This window comes from Schistocerca piceifrons, chromosome 2, assembly GCF_021461385.2.
Source record: "Schistocerca piceifrons isolate TAMUIC-IGC-003096 chromosome 2, iqSchPice1.1, whole genome shotgun sequence".
Classification (NCBI taxonomy): Eukaryota; Metazoa; Arthropoda; class Insecta; order Orthoptera; family Acrididae; genus Schistocerca; species Schistocerca piceifrons.
In genome coordinates this window covers 553,699,695-553,720,895 of record NC_060139.1, presented here as the reverse complement: position 1 = coordinate 553,720,895, position 21,201 = coordinate 553,699,695, and the positions used below count along the sequence as shown (strand labels likewise).

At 39.2% G+C, this 21,201-nt stretch overlaps 1 protein-coding gene across 1 annotated transcript in view; it reads left to right on the top strand.

Annotated features, from left to right (window-relative positions):
* The window catches only part of LOC124775580 (G-protein coupled receptor GRL101-like), a 373,429-nt gene that overhangs the window by 252,476 nt on the left and 99,752 nt on the right, over positions 1-21,201 (top strand). Inside the window, exons 23-24 of the mRNA XM_047250411.1 lie at positions 9,496-9,643; positions 14,792-14,883. Coding sequence (XP_047106367.1) covers positions 9,496-9,643; positions 14,792-14,883 — 240 coding nt within the window. The remainder of the gene's footprint in view (positions 1-9,495; positions 9,644-14,791; positions 14,884-21,201) is intronic.

Here is a 21,201-nt window from a genome sequence, read left to right as displayed (position 1 = left end):
GAGGAGTGAGAAATAAATTTAAAGAATTAATTATCTGCATAGTTGATTCAGAGTCCACAAACCAAGCTGACACAGCCAGAATGAGATTTTCACTATCCAACGTAGTGTGCGCTGATATGAAACTTCCTGCCAGATTAAAACTGTGTGCCGGACCGAGACTCGAACTCGGGACCTTTGCCTTTCGCGGTCAAGTGCTCTACCAACTGAGCTACCCAAGCACGACTCACGACCCGTCCTCACAGTCCTCGCAGGAGAGCTTCTATAAAGTTTGGAAGGTAGGAGACGAGGTGCTGGCAGAAGTAAAGCTGTGAGGACGGGTCGTGAGTCGTTCTTGGGTAGCTCAGTTGGTAGAGCACTTGCCTGCAAAAGGCAAAGGTCCCGAGTTCGAGTCTCGGTCCGGCACACAGTGTTAATCAGCCAGGAAGTTTCAAGCTGACTTAATCTGCCCCTCTGAACATCATGTGGCCACTGGTATAGAGCTTTTAACTTTTAGAGGATTTAGGTTAGAACCTGACTTTTATAAAGCAGAAATGGAGAAAGTACGAGTTGCCACATTCATCAGAAACTGTTATAAATTTAAGAAAATGGACATTCATAGATGTTGCCTAGAACAGCATATGGAAGCATGTGCTACAGAACTAGAATTTCACAAAGAATCCTTCATAATATTAAGTGTATATCGAGCACTTGCAGGTAACTTTAATCTGTTCATAAACCATCTTGAAGTTGTACTGGTTCTTCTAACAACCAAAAATAAAGAAATAATGGTTGCTGGTGACTTCAATGTAGATTTCCTTAAATAATCTCCCAATAATAACTTATTTGAGTTAGTAACACTATCATTCAACTTAATTCCCACTGTAAAGTTCCTCACTAGGGTAGCCAATTGCTGACAAACGGCCATTATAATAATTTTATAGAAGAGTCCAATGGACAAAATTATGTTACAAAACCAATTGTCATTGGCCTCTCAGACCATGACATGCAGTTCCTTCTTTTAAATGTTAATTGTGAACAGAATATAAACTCTGTTAAATATGAGCTTAAGAGGGTAACCAATAAGTCAAAAATTGATTATTTTACCCTCAGAGACATCCACTGGAGTGATGTTTACTGTGTTCATGGCATGAATGAAAAATATAACACGTCTGCTAGTAAGGTGCTTACCTTATTTGAACACTGTTTTCCCTCCAAAGTAACCAAGGTTTGAACAAAATGTACAAAGAAGCCGTGGATTACTAAAGGAATAGAGCTATCTTGTAAAACAAAAAGAAAATTGTATCTGTCAATCTGAAACAGTTCTGATGTTGATGCTATGGCACATTACAAGAAATACTGCAAAGTATTAAAGACTGTAATATGGACATCAAAGCAAATATATTATAAGGAAAAGATAGTCATATCAGATAACAAAATTAAGACAAAGTGGGATATAGTGAAGCAGAAAACCTGTAGAACCAGACATGAAGAGGGATAAATAGCATTAAGAGTAAATGATACATTGGTGACAGATGTGTATAGTGTTGTAGACCTTTTCAACAAACATTTTATAGCTGTTGTCAGGTTCGGTATATACTGCCATGGAACACCTTAGACCAGACATTTCAAGTAACTTCCATAAAATGAACTTGACCCTTACTACCCTAGCAAAACTAATTTCCACCATAAAATCTTAAAAATCAAAAACATCTTGTGGGTATGATGAAATACCAACAAAATTAATTAAAGAATGAGATTCTGAGTTAATTAACATATTAAGCAATCTTTGTAACCAGTCCTTTATCACTGGAATATTTCCTGAATGGTTGAAATATGCTGAATTTCAGCCACTGATTAGGAAGAGACATAAAGAAATACCATCAAATTTCTGTCAAATTTCACTTTTGCCAGCATTCTCAAAAATTTTAGAAAAGGCAATATACAATCGGCTTTATTATTATCTTATCACAAATAATATACTGTCAAAGTTGCAGTTCGGATTCCTAAAGGGTTCTGATATTGAGAAGGCTTCTACACTTACAGTGAAAAGTACTTAATTATGTAGACAAAATACTGCAGGCAACGTGTATTTTGTGACCTGTCAAAATTATTTGACTGTGTAAATCACAATATCCTTTTAAGTAAGTTAGAATATTATGGTATAACAAGAAATGCTGCAAAATGGTTCAAATCTTATATCTCTGGCGGGAAGCAAAGGGCATTATTAGGAAAGAGACATGTATGAAGCTATTAGGCGTCATCCAACTGGGAACTAATTATATGTGGGGTCCCACATGGTTCCATCTTAGGGCCCTTACTTTTTCTCGTGTATATCAATGACCTTTCATCAGTAAAATTACCAGGTGCTAGGTTTGTTTTGTTTGCTGATGATAGAAACATTGCATTAAATAGCAATTCAAGTGCAGCCTCAGAAAGATGGGCTAATAAAATATTTGTGGACATTAATCATTGATTCCTAGCTAATTCGCTGTCACTAAATTTTGAGAAAACGCACTACATTCTATTTAGAACATTTAAGGGGTGGGCCACAAGTGTGTGCCTAACATATGGTGACAACTAGATAGAAGAAGTGGACAGTGTTAAATTCTTGGGATTACAGCTTGATAATAAATTCAACTGGGAGGAGCACACCACAGAACTGGTGAAGCGTCTTAACAAATCTCTATTTGCAAAGCGAATTGTGTCAGACATTGGGGATATAAAAATGAAAAAGCTGGCACACTATGCTTACTTTCATTCCATAATGACATATGGGAGTATTTTTGGGGGTAATTCATCAAGCCAAGCTAAAGTTTTCTGGGCACAAAAACGTGCAATAGGAGTTATATGTGGTGTGAACTCAAGAACATCCTGCAGAAGCCTATTTAGGGAACTAGGGATAAACTAGGGATTCTAACTATTGCTTCCCAATATATTTGTTCCTTAATGAAATTTGTCATCACAAACACATAACTTTTTCAAACCAACAGCTCAGTTCATGGAATCTATAGTAAAAATAAGAATAATTTTCACAAGGATTTACTGTGGTACAAAAAGGAGTGCATTATTCAGGAACACACGATTTCAGTAACTTCACAACAGGCATAAGAAGCTTAACACCAGTGAAATTCGGTTTAAGAGAAGCCTAAAGGATTTATTGGTGTCCAACTCCTACTACTCCATTGATGAATTTCTCAGTAGAGCTAACTGATTTGTGTATATATATATATATATATATATATATATATATATATATATATATATATATATATAATCCCACTTCTGCACCATTTCAGTGCAGTAATGTGTGCATTGTAATAATTATTGTAGTAGTTACATTATTTGTTTATTAAGGTGTAAATAAAAACATTTTTTTACTTTAAATTCAGTGCATTAATGTGTTCTTAGTAAATGAGTGTTTCTAGGATCATTCTTTCATATAGTGTTCATTAAGAAAATGACGATCATTCCACTTGGGACCTATGGAAGGTACATTAGCTTATTTGTTTCAATTGTAAATATTTGTCATGTATTATTATTTTTCTGACATGTTCTACATCCTAGAGGACCCCCTCACTACGGATCAATTGGAATGAAAGTAAATCTAATCTGGTGAAACAGAGATTTAAGCAGTCGTACCGACAGACAGGCAGATGGTCAATGAAGTGATTCTGTATTCGATCCGTTTTTGCCTATTGCGCAACGAAACCCTAAAAATAATGTTCGAATACTTCATGGTAATTTTCTAAATTTTCATTGCACTGCTTACCTTTACATGACTTGATAGTTTACATTCTTCATCATATTGCATTACCTCAGTACTTTACTACGAGGGTTAGTCAATAAAGACCGATCATAATTTTTTAACCGTCTTAGTTTCTCGTGTTAGAATTTAATTTTATGATCTGTTGGCTTAATGTGTAAGAAGCACGCCATATTAATTTCATTGTTCCACTCCTGATTGGTTCGCGTCTGTGAGAGACGGCCAAGATGAGACACGTCCGGTATCGCCGACCGCAACAATGGAGGTGATACACAGTGAACAATGTGAGGCTTTGAAAGACTGATTCAGTCTCTACTAATCTTCATCTAAGGGTTGTACGTTAGTACAAGTGGCCTATGGAGAGTCTTTTTTTCTCTACAACACAACTCGAAGTTGATTTAAATAGTTTAATCAGGGGAGAAAATTTACTTCAAAGAAAGGTGTACCTGGGTTACAACTACTGTTCTTCAAGAACAAGACCTAATGCTGCAGTCATTGTGAGAGAGAACTGACGAATAACCTTACTACCACTTTCTGCAATACTGAAAATATCACCTTGTGCCACTCGCACATTGGTGACAGAAAATTTACGCATGAGACGTGTTTGTGTGCGGTGAGTACCAAGATTCCCAAAGCAAAGGACATTCAATTTTTCATTTGTGTGGCCATAGTGTCCATAGTTGCTTTATAATTCATGAGGGTATTTTTCGTCCGTCGTTGCAAATACAAAAATGCGTGATTTTGTCACCAGACGCGTTTCGCTTTATTCAGGTAAAGCATCATCAGTGGTCTGTAATTAAATTTATTTACATTTTGATTTGCTTTTTAGACCGATAAACAGTTCGTTAGGAACAAGTTGGTTTGTATTTACGGTGATTTTTCGGCTTCTTTCTCGCTTACATCGGGAAATGCCGTCTGCTAGCACATCGTTGTTTTCTGTGTTAGACACCGATAATTTTCGTCTACTTTTTACATGTTCTGCAGCACTATGCATTTCTCACAACACACTTTTATGCTCGGCACTGAGTTCTGTTTGTTTCCGTACTTCAAGTATGTGTTTGTGTTTGCGTTTTGTACTGTTGCCAACATACCCTCTCCACTACTTTGTCCTTGACCTACAAAGGTTCTGTTTGTTTCCGTACTTCAAGTATGTGTTTGTGTTTTGTACTGTTGCCAACATACCCCTTCCACTACTTTGTCCTTGACCTACAAATAATCTTTTCTAAATTTGATTATTGTATGTGTGTAATTCTATTTAAGTATGTTTCTACGTAGTTATATACTGTGTAAGAGTAGAGAAGGAATAGCGATGGAGATTTATTTATTCATTTATTTGGGAGGAGGAACCATGATGAGTGGACATAAGTACATAGCAGTGTGATGGATTGTGGGCTAGATGAGAAGGTGAGGAGCAGGAGCGAGAGCTGAAATGGAATGTGAGTGAGGGGGTGGGGGGGAGGGGGGGAATTGTGTGGGGGAGAGATGAAGGATGGTAAAGGCTCTTTTCATTTTCATGTGATTTCATCAATTATTCTGTATTGAGTCTACTTTCCAATATTTATCTGGTCATTGAGCAACTGTTTATTTTGTGTTAATGCCTTTCGTATGTGAAAATTTTCTTGGAAAGGAAGGAGGTGTCTGTCTTTACTGATTTTTATGGAATGCATGTATGGACATGATGGAACGAAATGTTCTTTCGGACTTCACGACCACCTAACTTCCTTAACGAATTCCAGCAGTTGAAAGTAGCATGAAACTCTGAGCTGAAATGCTATAGTTCTATTATTACCTGAGCACAACTCAGCACGACAGCACATGGAATCTATGAAAATACAGAATACTCATGTATCAGAGGTTATCAAAACTGATGTCATTATTTTCTTAACGACTATCTGACAGGAAGCTTCCGCAAGATAGACAAATTCATGAGCAGAGTCTTATGCGGTATACAGCCAAAATAATTTCGGAACACAGTACTTTATTTTTTATCTTGGAAGATCTTTACGTTTCCACGATAAATATGGACTGAAAACGTTCCATGAAAACTTTTGAGGTCTTTTACCTTTCTACACAGAATGAAAGAAGAAAAAAATTTCTTTTGTGAATTACTTGCAACATTACTTTTTTTTAAGTTTTCTTGTAGCAAGTAGCTAAGAATCAGAAAGATATCCATCACACTATACGCAAAAAACCATTGATTTCTGATTTTTTGGAATTTGTGTTGATACTAGAGGTTGTTACATGTTTAATACACTTTGAAGCAGGCAATCAGACCTTGAAGATCCTACATCTGTGATGAGGATTATAGAAAATGTTAGATTACTATGAAATCATCTATCCATCGGTTTGCTGGCTACACATTGATCAGCCAGAATATAATGGTCATCGCCCTGCTATTGATATAAACCCGTTCAGGTGATAGCAGTGTCACCTGGCGAGGAATGACTGCTAGTCAGACACACGCATGTACTATCAGCGAGCGTGCTGTGCGTGTGTAGAATGGTGAAGGCGTGCGCTCTGAGTTTGACCGAGGGCAGATTGTGATTGCGGGGAGGCTCGGAAAGAGCATTTCGGAAACCGCACGACTTGTCGTGTGTTGGAGGTGCTGTGGAGAGCGTCTTCAACACCTGGCGAAACCGAGGTGAAACCACGTCCAACCGTCGTGGGGTTGGGCGGCCACGCCTCATTACAGATGTCGGACGTCGTAGTCTGGGTAGACTGTTAAAACAGGGCAGGCAGCGAACTGACTTTAATGCTGGACAGAGTACAAATGTGTCTGAAGACACAGTGCACCGGGCATCCCTAACAATGGGCCGCCGCAACCGACGACCGATGTATGTGCTTAAGCTAACACCACGACATGAGAAACTACGACCGAAATGGGCACTTGACCATCGGCTCTGAACGTTGGTGTAGTGGCAGAGCGTTTCATGGTCTAATGTATCGCGACACCTTCTTCATCATGCCGATGGGAGGGCGGGAATCCGTCGTCTACCAGAGAAACAGCTCCTTGACACCGTTACTCCCGCTCACATGGTCATCCACGGGTCCAGTGGAGCTCGTGCAAGGCATCGCGACGGCCAAGCAGTACCGTACACTGGCGATCATGTTTCCCGACGGTAGTGGCATTTTTCAACAAGATAATGCACCATGTCACAAGGCCAGGAGTGTCATGGAGTCGTTCGAGGACACAGGGGAGAGTTCAAATTAATGTGCTGGTCCTCTGCTCGCCATATCTGAACCCGATCGAACACATCTGGGGCGTTACTGAACGTGGTGCCAGAGCTCATCGCCCCCCTCCCAGAATTTGCGGGAATTAAAAGACTTGTTTGTTGAGATGTGGTGCCAACTCCCTCCAGTGACCTACCAAGGCCTCATTGGTTCCATACCACGACGCGTAGCCGCTGTTATCGGTGCCAATGTTGGACATACACACTATTCAGTGGTTGGTCATAATGTTCTGGTTGATCAGTGTACAACAGGTGGATAAAACTTTCTTTGGAACCTTTGCTTCAAGTTTTGAATTATTTATTTTTCGAAAAGTATTTTCACAAAGATGTCCATTAATTGTCACTAAAACACACGTAAATATATTTTTTCCCTTACTAAATGTTCCTGTTACTGACCTAGTAGCTAAAACGTTTGGTTGGAAACGGAGTATAATCACAGCTATTTAGGTAAGAAGTAAATATTTATGTGCAACATTATTCAGGAAATGCGTATCCAATTTAATTAATTCTTATCTCATGAAATGTACAGTAATATAGTTACTAATAATCAAAACACAACTGGAAGTAAGAGGATCTGAAGTTTCGATTGAGGTCGGCAAAAACACTGTGAAATGATGTAACATGAGAGAGAGTTCTTCTTCTTCTTATTTTGCTTGGGCCTTTGTTCCGTAAAGCCACAAGGTCGGCGTAGTTATGAACGGTGTTGATGTGATGTAATTAGTTTAAGGAGTCGTCAGATGCCCCTCCTGTCGCCCCCATTATCCTCCGGAACGGAATACGTAATCCAACAGTCTATGTGTGGTGTTATTGATGTGAACGTGAGCGGAAGGTTTCTAAATGTTCGCGAATCGTGTAACACTGCCCAGCATTCACTTAGTGGGGTATAGGAAACCGTCTAAAGGCCACACCCAGGGCGTCGGGCACATTGGCCCTCGTCGGTAATCCGCCGGGTGGACCCACGATGGCCCGGCGTGCCTCCACGTCCTGTTAGTCGTGCTTTAACATGCACGGCTATTTAGGCGGGTGTAACGTGAGAGGGACTGAGAGCAGTTAAACGTGTTTTGGGTCTGATCACCAAACAATATTTTGTACGGAGGGAACAGTTCGTGGAGTAATGAACCTGTTCATGCATGAGCAATGACTTTCTCCTCAACTTAGTGGAGACTCACAGAACTTAATTTTTAGGGTTCCATTTCTCAGTCTGTAGAAGCAGAACCATTACTGTATCACTTTGTTGTCTGTCTGTCTGTCTGTCCGACTATTAAGCACCCTTTTTCTCAGTAACGAGTAAACATATCAACTAGTAAACGTATCAAGTTCAAATTAATGTCACATATTAAGTCTATGGAAAAACTTTAAACTTTTAAGTCAATGCAATGGAAAGTCACTGTCATTTCTGATATTCGCAAACTGACTGATCAAAATCTATAGTATGCTTCCCGTTGGAATTTGGCAAGAAGCAAGGCTTCACACTACAAGAAAAGGAAAAAATCCGATAATTTTTAATTTGTGGTTATACAACAAGAAAAAATAAGTTTTTGTCATTTTTCTCCATCTGTCTATTTGTCCGTCTGTTAAGACCCTTTTACCACGAAACACTTTGGCACATCAGTTGCAATTTGTGGCACATACTAAGGGAAATGGTCCTTGCCGGTGTAACATTTTTAAGCTTATTGGTCTATTCAGTCAAAAGACACGGTCATTTGGGTACTTCCCGTTGACCTACAACCGTTAAAGTTGTAATAAGCAAGGTTTCACAGTACAACTGAAGGAAAAACTCCGAAATTGCTACTTTGGAATTATATCACACGAAAAAAATATTTTTGTCGTTTGTTATCCGGCTTCGAACTTAAAATTAAAATATTCTAGAAACTCCTGGACTCCCTGAGACCGATATCTTGCCAGTATTACGGTCGAAAAAAAGGCAAAAATCATAAACATCCCTGTTTCCTGGAATGGATAAACTGCCTTTATACATAATTAAGTTTGCACAGAAACTTCAGTGCACGAATCCTACGCGCACCTGGCGAATTTTTCTGTTTTGATGCCAAATCATTTTTGAATGAACCGTTTCCTCAACGATGGGTAGACTTTACACCAGAGGACCTCACTGAAGTCTTGGTTAACGAGATTTCTTTTTTTCCAGCCATGTGACATTTTACTGTGGGTCTTTTTAAGGAGAGAGTTGAGTTTCCACCTCTACCAACAGCTCTGGCCGATTGCGGAAGCATATCACAGTTGTGACAACGTCCGTAACATAAAAGCGGTCTCTTCATGAGTGGGACGTATTCGGCTATCGGTTATGCCTTAAATATTACACTTGCAGAATAAGGAGGCCACAGTGCAAATATATAATCTATATTCATATTATAAAACTTCCTGTTTTCGTCTCTATATAGATTACTCATTTCTAAATAACAATTCACTTAATAAAAGTTCTTCAATAACCTAGTACATTCTCTCCTGTACTTGTAGTTATGTGGAATGACAATCGGTAACAAAATGTAAATTTGTATGGAACAGTGATTACGCTGGACCGTTTTCTGGTGATAATATTTCCGTTCCGGATCCGGAGGCTGGAAATGTCCAAGACCCGCATGCTGATGGCGGCGGGCTGGGCGGTTGCTGCGTTCCTGTCCGGCTTGCCGCTCTTCAGGATAGACTACTTCAGGTGAGTCCACGGCGCTGGCTGTGCATTGCGTGGGGGTAATCGTAGTGTAGCTGGGATGTGAAAAGTTCTTGGGCATCATTATTGCTTCATTCGTGGAGTTTCGGTTTTCTTCTCAGTACTGGCCATACAATAAAGTGCGCTTTTCTTGAAAAAAAAATTATTTCTCTTTCATTCGAAGTGGTGGGCTGGTGGCAGATAAAGCCGACCTTCAGCCAAAAGCCACACTAATATACCACACGTTAAAATAGAATACATTATTTTCTTAAAAGCACCTCTTATGGCCTTAATACGTTTCGAACGATTTTATATAACAGTTACACTATAATCACTCATTACAATGAGAAGGATGCTGTGGTTTAATGATAATTATGATAATAATTTCATAATGGACGTGAAAAGATAAGTATGACTATTGGGGCCTCGTGGAGCCGCGGGTAGTGACTAAACGTCAGTTAAATGGTGAGAGGGAGAGAAAGGAAATTGGTATAATGGTATGAGATGGAGCATCATGACTAGAGTTGGAAAAAATGGTGTGTGTTAGGACGGATTTCATCTTTGGTGCGTTGAAGTTGGTTGAAATTAAGACAGGAGAGGAAGGACAAGGAATGAAGGTGTGCATGATAGGTGGGATATTGATACAGTGGCGCAGCTGGATACCTGAATTGGTCTTCAGAGGGCGAAATATTTTTTGCCTGGACTAGGCTTTACCATTAATGCAGCGTTCGGGCTGTGTGTTGGATTGTAAGGAGGTCAAGTGTTACTCCTAAATACTTCACCGCCTAAGTCATACATATGGGTTGATTGTAGATGGAGAGGTGGAAATCTGGACAGCGGAAACGCCGAGCGGTGCAACCGAATATTGTGACTGGGATTTTCTGTGGATTTGCTAGAACTTCTCATACGTACCACCACTCGACTGGGAGATTTATGTGACGTTGGAGGGAAGCGTGGAAGAGTTGGAGGATGTGGTGAGTAGGTAAGTAGGTAGAGTCGTCAGCGTATTGCCGGAAGTTAGTGGGAAGAGGGGAGGGGATGGAAGGACAGTATTTCCCACGCGTATTGCCATATATATTGACCAGTGGGTGTTGTATGAGGTTCTCGTGATTGTTGGAAGCGTTTTCTGGTATATTAATGGCTGGAGGCGAGGAACAGGTGGCACTCTGTTTGCGTTTATGTTTGCACACTACGGCAGCATCGTCGTAGCACCAAGGGCAGGCCCGCCGAGGCAGCGGAAGCCTAATGATGTTACGATTAACATATTTTGGGTCTTTAGCAGTGCCGGTGCATCTCTGACTTTTCATTTACTCTGATACGGTGGTTTTGTTAAAACTCGATCGTCATCGAAACGATATTAGAAAGAAATACATCGTAACTGTTTATTGGGAATGGGCATCTTGCTAGACCTAGTGTCGGGTTCGAATTCTGGTATACTCGTGTTTAATGATTCGTCCTTTCGAACTGTTTCATATTTGAAGTGATATCTGAGATCACTTTTACTCAATGATGGGATGGGATTATCAACACTCCAGTACCAAAGTTCTTCTGATTCGAGGCGGGAAGTATAGATACATCGCTTTTAAGGACCAGAACGGTTTCTAGTTCTCGGAGTACCTAGGACTTTCCCCCTTCCGCGACGTTTTGTGGCTCTAATCCTTATCAGTTTTTCTCAGCTGCCCAAGAATTAGAAAGGGAACGCACGTCCTTCTCACACGATTATTGTATTTTGGTAACAGCACATGGGATACCACACTGCGGATGTAACAGTGGGTATGGGTAGTACGCTATAGAGTTGAAGATTTGTAATTAATTCCCTCGGGGTTGTTTATGTTGTAACAGTATCATAAACATGTTTATTGTAGTTAATTTATATAATTCCCAACTTTTACCAACGTAGAGTGATAAATACATAAATTGAAATAGATAAAGCCGATTTAATATATTAAGCAATGTTCAAATGTTGCTTAGAATACATGACATCGAAAATTAATTATTTGGGACGGAGAGCAGTTAACTCTTTGGCAAATTGGCTAATTTCTTTGAAAGGTCATTATGCGAAGGGAAAACATAGTCAAGATTTCCGTAACGATACTCGACAGCAAAAGACAAAATTTTACCGCAGGATGAATCGAATAATAGAATGGAATGTTCTTATAGTTTCATGAGTTACATACCAAACAACATCAAATTAAAAAGTGAGACATACTCGTATCCCTCATGATACAGTATGTTTAAATACAAGTTCTTGCTAATTCCGAAAGATCACATTTCCGGCTCACAAAAAGGAAACGTTAATAGCAAAGGAAATATTCAACCAACATGTTTAAATGAAACCACTGTTAACAGTTGTCATATCCGTGTATACCCATCACACTACGAACAACAGTCCACGAATAAAGCAATAACATGCAGGTTTACAATACCTGTTTGTGAGCAGAATTTAAGAAACTGAAGTGATTTATAACATCAGATGCAGTTAAATTCATACTGAGAGGACTCTATTAAAAATTTATTGATCTTAGGCAAGAGACCATCACAACGAAGAAAAGTTGAAAGAAGATTCACTCGTGAAAGATAAAATTAAGGAGAGAGACAAGCTACCTGTATGCACAGGTTAGCGTGTAAGGCCTTAATTCACGAGATAGGGAGGTGACCATAAAGTGAATAGAATATTCTCACTACGTTAATGCCCCCAATTCCGAAAGATGCTAGTGTGAGTACATGCTTCAAGTAGTTTGCCACACTGTCTATGCATACGTAGGGCTGATTCTTTGTTTATGTCTCAAAAACAATACGCACTAACCGGTAAAACAGAAATAGACAAACTGTTTACGTAACTACCGGGAGAGTGGTGTGCTGACCGCACACGCCCCTCCTATCCGCATCCTCATCTGAGGATGACACGGAGGTCGGATGGTCCCGATAGACCACTTGTGGCCTGAAGACGGAGAGCTTTACGTACTGACAGGTGGAATGTATACTCTACCTCCATAAAGGTAAATGACGATTACAGCAACATGAAGTGTCCCCAACCGCAGAATTAAAATACGTACTTTTCACCATAATTACTAAATTCTATGACAGAAAACAATGAGGAAATTCAAACTAAAATAATTTAATGATAAAAAAGTGGGACAACTGGAACTGATGACGAATAAACGTGCCATACAGCCATTCATTCGTTCGTAAGTCGCGTTCAATAAATCCCATAAAACAGGAGAGTATTTAGAGACGTGGAAAGAGTGAAAGTGTATGACAACAGGTAAGAGAAATCGCTGCAATCTATTTACGTAGATAATATGCACAGAGAATACCCACTGATGTCAATTTACTCACACTGTCTCTCATATAGGCCCCCAATCTGAAAAAAAGGCACTACTCACTTGATGCTTTTATTCAACACTTGAAACCATTTACGTAACGCCGTGTACAACACTAGCTCCATTACAAGGTACTGGGCTGTCAGCTTGTCTGCCTGCCACGTCGTGGAAACGTGTTCAATTACTGGTACTGCCAGGGCTTTCCCTTGGTGGGCGCACTCTCTTCCTCATTACACCAACTGAGGAGCAACTTTAATGAGGAGTGCCGGGCCTAAACTTCGGAAAGCTGACACTGTTGGGAGAGCAGTGTGCTGACCCCGTAGCCCTCAGTACCGTACCAAAATAACGACAGCAGCTGGAGGATGGCACGGGGGTCGGTCGACTACACATTGCTCTCTGGGCTTGATCTGACGTCACTTTTTGTTTCTACACTACAAGGTGTCAGTTTACTGTTCAGTTATTCTTAACTGGAATTTAAATCCTCGACTTGAAATATTTTGATACATTGTAGAAGCAGTGGCTAACAGGGCACAGTTTACATTTGTTCTTAATGTCTGAAGTTTTTCAGTTATCACTATGTAGTTGCAGCTGGGAAAATTAGGCGAAAGCCACCACGAACTTATTTTATTATTGTCCAGCAATTAGGTTCCTAGGCTTTAGTATGATAGACGCAGTTCCTTCCAAGATAATATGTTGATCTTTACCTTTCAGTAAGAGGGAGAACTCATTTCTTTACTTTGTTCTATGTACCAAGAATTTGTTCTATCAGTGAAAAAGTGTTTCATTGTCAAAATATCTTCAGAGGTACAATGCAACTTAATTTCTTTGTTTTGTCACTAGAATGTTTAGCACAGAAAGCAAATATAAGTGCACTTATATTCTAACTTGAAATATTGTGAGCTAATTCCATTAGATGTAAGAATACATTATATTTAACAAAATGCCTTTAATTACATGCTGATCTCAAGGATAGCGTTGGATGTTTCACGATGTTACTAATCCCATGGTTGTACCTTATTTTAAAGTTTCGTTATTTATTTATTATGTCTCGTAACCTGTAATCCATAATTCTTGCTTTTGATGGATGTATGGAGGACAGGATAGATTTTTGTCTCTCTGAGGCGTCTGCTTTAAGCTCAAGTGGCTACCCCGTGTCCAACAAACTGTTGATGTATCATTATCTGTCCGCCAATTACAGTATACTACTTTACCGTGTAATACTTCAGGTTAAAATCAATTGATTTTCATCTGTGGAACTTATTTAATTTTTCATTGTAAATTGATACATCCGAAAAAATATTTCAAATCTGCAAAGATTTATGGAGATACATACAATATTTGACCAACGATGAGAAATAACTAAATTTTTTAAAGCAAATTACTCATGTCGAGAACTATGATAACTAAAAGAAGTCGTCATCGTAAATCTCAACTAGAAAGCTGTAGTAACACATTTACCGATATATCTTCTAACATGTTATATGAAATTCGGAGCTTTTAGTTACATATTTTTACTTGCTACACATCATTTTCAGTGCGGAAAATAGAAACAGACGGTTGCAATCTCGAAATTATCCCGTCAGATAGGATGGCAGCCCGGTTTTAACACAGACAAGCTGTCCGCGACAGATATCGTCAAAACCGCACTGCCTTGTCAAAGCCACGCAACTGGTAAAGACTGCATCCACGTTGCTCTCGATACGACTAATTTTTAAACGAGTCATGTTTCCAGTGTTCACTTCTTTCCATTTCATGATAGTTTAAATCACTGAAAAGTCTGTGACTTACTTTGCTATCATATTAACAATGATTCTGTTTTCCTTTATACAAGAAATTTCTACGGGAGATCCGGTGTTTGCCTAGCCCTGCACATAACTCCAGACAAGCCAAGCGGATGGGAGTACTCCGTATTTGTATTCCTATGTAAGTACACAATTAAAAATTCATGCATTTATGATTAACTAGTTTTACAACATGAAAACAGTAAACGTTTCTTCAACCGTATATTCTACGACTATAAAGAATACTGTAAAGAAATAATGCTCTTACTTGCAGGAAATCAAATGGTGATCATTACCCCAGCTATTAAGCAAAATTTCTCAAATTTTGGTAATGTTGTCTGTGACTGAGAATCAACACCGTCCTCGAGACACAGAAGTGTAATCCCAGTACTGTAGAAAATCTGCATCGAAAAATAGGAGTTATTTGTAGGAATATAAAAAATATTGGAGTCTTGGACAGATCGCCATAAATAATCATTTCACTTTATATGCAACACTTTCGTTTTTCACTTTCTTAAAAGGTTAGTTTTTTTTCTTTTTTTTGGCATTGAAGATACCACAGCTGATATTATGTGTGAAATGGAAAGTATTACATGAAACTTTGTCAAGATGTTCGTCACATAATCACGGCTTCATTTCATTCGGAACTAATGCCCATCATCAAAATCAGTATGAGTTGTTACCGAATAGCCACGAATTCACTCTTGGTTTTGTTGTGACACGTAACTAAAAAGTCTCTTAACGTCAACTTCAGGAATATCTTGTCACGCCGGAAACACATGCTATTTCCGACCCAGTAGCATGCTGGCTGGAGGCTTGTGTGCTACGCTACTACGCGAGTACATATTCCCACCGCTTTTCAGGTATGCTCCATGGAGCCGGGCAGGGCAGTCAAGGATCCACACCTTGCTCAAAACATCTGTGGTGCGAATCGCAGTGTGAAGATCTTTCACATCCTACTGGTCCACGGTATTTGGAGCCCTAGTCATAAAAGGCAAGCATGCCCACGTAGCCGCGCGCGTTAACGCGACAGGTTACGGGATGAGGTACTAGCCAGCCCCAGATCGAATCAGCCCGCCGAGTTAACGACGAGCGCTCCTGAATGTGGCTTTTAGGCGGTTTCCCAAATCCCACCAGGTGAATACCTCAGATACACGCTATCCACACGTTTAGAACATTTTCTCACATTTTCACACAGAATTTACTCTATACGTAGGCAGACTGGGTACACTTATTCCGTCCCGAGGGAGGGGGAGAAGAGTGGAATAGGAGACTGATGATCTTCACTATTTGGTCTCCTTTAACACTTACACAGAAGCACCGTGAAACGTCTCACAAGAGCATTTACTATTCTCATCAACTACTGATAATCATCCAACATCCATTCAAGACTTATCAAATCAGTCTTGATGACACAACCAGCAGTTCCCTACACTATAATTATAGGCGCTGGAGAGATTTGGATCTCGAGGCTCTGCTTACTTTGAACCTTGAACTGGGTCGTTTACGGACACTTTAGCGTCGATCCGATCGCCACAAACATAAACGAGACGCATCGCAGAACACCTCGGTTGCCGCTCGGTGTCCCAGTTGACTTTGTCTCGGCAACATGCAAGTCTCTGTTGTCTGTGTCGTGGTATTATAGGTAACTATGCGTCATGACTACAATCTCTGTCTTATTTCAGCAGTTTACATACGCCTGTTCGTCAGTCAAGCAAACAACCCTACAATTTTGTAATCGTTTTGTCCTTCTGAGAGGTCCAGTTTAAACACGCAACCCATTGTGATACAAATTTAGTGTCTAGATTTATAAAAGTAATTAAATTTCCAGGTGCATAGTATTCACAGAATTATACATCTTTTTATGTTAATATCGGTAGCGGTTGGGGTTGTTTGGGGGAAGAGACCAAAAATATCAGTAGCGGCCTCTAATAATTGTCATCAGCGTTGTTTAACTTGTAGATTACGGCGTTTTTTGGTATCAGATGATAAAAAATCATACTTTGAAGCAGCATAGAACAGGAAATTGTAACTGAGAGAACATCGTAAGTGCTTTCATGTAGTTACATTAATAGACTTTTTTTCTTTGTATTGGATACTTCAATTCTAACTAAAACATATGTCTTGTTTTGAGAATTATGTCAATAGTCTGTAATTGTGTACGCATGACAGCAAAAACATTTTTATTTGTGGATTAACTTCTATATTGATCTTACAGTGAAAGGAGCTCCACACAATAATGTAACGCAAAACATTAAATGAACTTTCATGTCGCTCGTGCAACGATCTACTATCGCGCTGAAAAGAGTCCGAGCGACCTGAATTGCGTTCCGCTTGATTTGCATACAGCCCACATAACATAGTCTCCCTGCAAATCCTCTAATCCCTCTGTGGTAGAGTCGTTTGACTATACAAATGGGTACCGCTTGAGGCCACTAGAGAACACTGTTATTTATAGTAATCAGTCTAAATGTAAAGTAACACCACACCATGAAAATACTAGGAAACATATAATTAGAGATGAGACAATCCTTAACGCTTGTAAACTCAACTCTATTACTTTAATGACTTAGAGCCGTCTGGGGCACAGTTGAAAATCGTCTTACGCGTTTCGACAGTCCATGATCTTCAAAGGCTACAAAATAAACACAAAACTGGTATCAAAAGATAGGAGAATATGTTACATTTCTTAATTGATTAGAGGCATAGTTTAATGAGTAGAATATGGTTTTCTAGTTTACCAATTTTATGTCAACAATATAAATTTATTCTTTGGTAGCAGTTCGCACTTCTCTCGTGCACGAGAGTGTTGACGAGATAAAGTGTATCTAGGAAACTATTTTATGTGATTGACATAACATTGGTAAGCTATAAAACCATATTCCACTCATTACGCTATGTCTCAAATTAATGGAGAAATGTAACATATTTTCACATATTTCAATACTAGTTTTGTATTGCATTTTGTAGCCTGTGAAAGTGGCGCAATATCGAAACACGTAAGGCGATTTTGGAAATAATAAAAAGTGTGCTTCAGACATTTGAAAGTTATTCGTATTAAAGTACATCCAAAAGGCCGCTTCGTCTTACGGCATTTTCATATATATTTCGGCTAAATTTTATAACAATATCTGACGTTTGAAAGGTATTACCACACTCATTACAATCGGAGACAACTAACCCTGACACATAAATCACTTAGTAATTCTAAGTCAACATTAAATATTTTTATGAACAAGAGATATCGAAACAACATTTGGCCTCCTAAAGTTCTACGACAATTGGACTATTTTAGCCCTGTAGAAGTTTTTCCCACGCCTACTAAATGTCGTTCCTCTTACCATTGATTTTTAATAAACTGCTTGTGAACTAACGAGTTAAAATAACGCTAGTAAGAGCAGAAATAACTCTATGGAATCTTCAACATTGACAGAGTATCATCACTAAAGTCATTGTACTCATGAATCATGAACAATTGTTTGTGCATAAGTTTCAAATTTAAGTGACAAACGGAACTTTTTGTTCTGGATGTGGATTGAAACCAAGCAAGTATAGCTGCTATTAACTAACAAACTTTTTTGTGCCTGACCGGAACTCGATCACGGCAACGATCGTCATTGTTAACTAGGCGTAAACAGACGTGAAATATCGAAATCTTCACCAATAGAAGTTAGAAAATCTGAAAGGAAACTAAATGACGCTAATTTTCGTCCTGAATCAGTAATTCTATCAACACCCTCATCTCACTGATAGCTAAGCACGAAACTCTTAATAGACGGCACTTTCATTTACGAGTAACTAGTCTGCTCGTGGTTAAAACTGAAGTGCTGTGAGCCGTGATGGAACATTTTGTTTCATGGGTTCATATTCGGGTGGTTAACTAAGAAAAATCAGATGTTAGATACAGAATTTCTTCAAATCGTCGAAATCTTTGAATCTGAAATGTGGATACAATTCTTTTTTACCTGATCTTGAGTCGAACCCTGTACCTAACGCTGTTGTTTTCTACCAACGAACAGACTTTAAGCATCAATTGTTTGCTCACGAGTAGTGATATATTTGGATGTCTGAATGGAAATAACATCAGCATCGTTATTGTTGACAACACATGAACAGACATTGAAAACGAAAGTTCTTTTTCGTTAGTAGCTCGTAGTTCACTTACCAGGACTTGAAATAAAACAGTGAATACCTTTGTGCCTGCCCAGGATTCGGACCAGAGACAGAGAAGAGTTTGCAACCTAGGAGAACACAACGAAAAGATCGAACTATATATTTCAGAGAGGGTAAAATACTGCGGAATGGGAGATTCGAATTGTAAACGCATTCCAGAACGACCAAAATTTTTAATATCTCAAGTTCAAATAAAATTTCTAGTGCAAGAAAGGTTACTGGTGACAGTATCTGCTTTTTGCAACTTCCGCCTTTGTTATGGGCCAACCTAAACCAGCCCTGCCTCAGTTGATGGCGAAGGGATGTGATGTTTACATTGCGGATTCTGAAGAACTGTGCAACACGATATTCTTTACTTGTCTTTACCTTAGGTGAAGTCGAGCTGTTCGTGTGTGTTGAAAATGTCCGCCTGAAGTGGGAATCGAATCAATACGTTGTAGCCAGCAAAATAAGATCAATATGACAAACGACTGCATCCCGCAGTTGGAAAGCACATGACTGCGCTGTAACGGAAGATGCACTTCGCCTAAAAATTAGTCACAACGAAGAAAATCTGACTGTCTCTTAACTGGCAAATTACCAGCAAGCTTCTGACATGGAAATTAAGCTAGGTCAAGCCAGTCAGATGTAAAGATACTTCTAGTCATCATAACCCCGATTCTAAGCCATTTTGAAATTTCTTATTTCGAGAAATACTGTTGCAGACTATGAAGTTACCAACTAAATCGATTATTACTGTCATTATTTTCACGGCTGCTACACTTGTGTTTAAAAGAAGCGTTTAACGGTTTCTGGAGAGATTTAGAAGCAGTTGTCAAATACGTGGTATTATTTATTTGTTTCCTTCACTGGGAACACTCTTCAAGCTTATGTTCGATGTCTCCAATTATGTCAATATTAAATTAAAAGTAAGTTAATAGATGAAGACGTTACTTGACAGTAAAAATCGCGTTGCATTCTCCATTTACTTGTGCATATCGACGATGCATGTAAAATGGTAACACTGGCCATTGAAAATAGAATAAAAAACAAAATGTTGTAGAAGATCTACGGTTTTGAATGCAATAAACTCAAATTTTGGAATTCTGCGTGTTCGAAGATCAAATTTTCATGGTGATAGTGTGAATTTAGTATCCACTTCGGCAGTGTATGAAAATATTGTACAGCTGCAAAACTCACATATATCTCGCGGCCTTTTATTTATTCGCCTCCGTGGAACACCAGTTTCAGTCATCTGATGTTGCGGAGACCGTTTGCCAGTATTCTTTCTCACAGAAAAATACGCAGTTGAGTCATTGGACTCTATAACTACAGTATTAATAATTTCGTGTGCGAGCACTGCGTACGGTTTGCAGAATTTAGTAGTGCCGTGGTTTCCAGTTATATGTATTCCACACCTACACTGGCGCTGTGTAAATTCAGGCCCCCGGCAGTGCAGAATCACACTGACGCCAGTACTGTGCTTGTAATGCCAACTTCATTGTTAGTTTCACTTGATTTTGTAATACAGAATCACGTGACCTCTCAACGCGCCAATCAGTTTTCCCCTCCTGTAGTGTACTATGTAGTAAACTAGCAGTTCATTAAAACTTGAACATGGTAAATACTTAACTTTGGAAACAAGTAGTGTTCAGACATGTGACATGGTTCTAATGCAGTCGCAGACACTTGTAACATTTAACACTTCGTTACGGAATGGTACTTAAACATCATAGTTTTTTTCAACATTACTCAACGATCAGTATGACTGTTATAGTGGCACGCAGGTGGATCTACACAACGACGATAATACTGTTGTCTAAAGCGATGGTAACCTTTCATTGCTGATTAACAGAGAATGAAGCAAGCGGCACTGTTGTCGGATGTAAATAACTTTCCGACTACGGCGGCGTGCGAAACACTAGGTGGCTTTCTGTGACTAGATCTGCGATTTGTTGCAGCGACTCTCTTTAGTTGTGGTGCTTCCTTGAGGTACTGATTTCTGCATGATAACTCGTTCTGGGGACAAGGCCACACTTCCAACCAGCGAAATACGACAAAATACAGTTAGCAATCGATCCACGAACAACTGTTTACTACTGTTAAGAAAATTTCCTTTAGCTTTGTCGTCTTTGGACGAATTTAGTTTCCTTTTAAAACGTCTTGAATAAGAAATGCTCATTGTCCAGGTAGGAAGCGATTTTAAAACAAAGTCCTCAAAGCGTGGGCCATGTCGATGTTTTCGTCTAACAGCTCTGTGTAAGAGTTTTGCCTTAGAGGTGTCACAAGTTGTGTGCGTCCAGCTGTG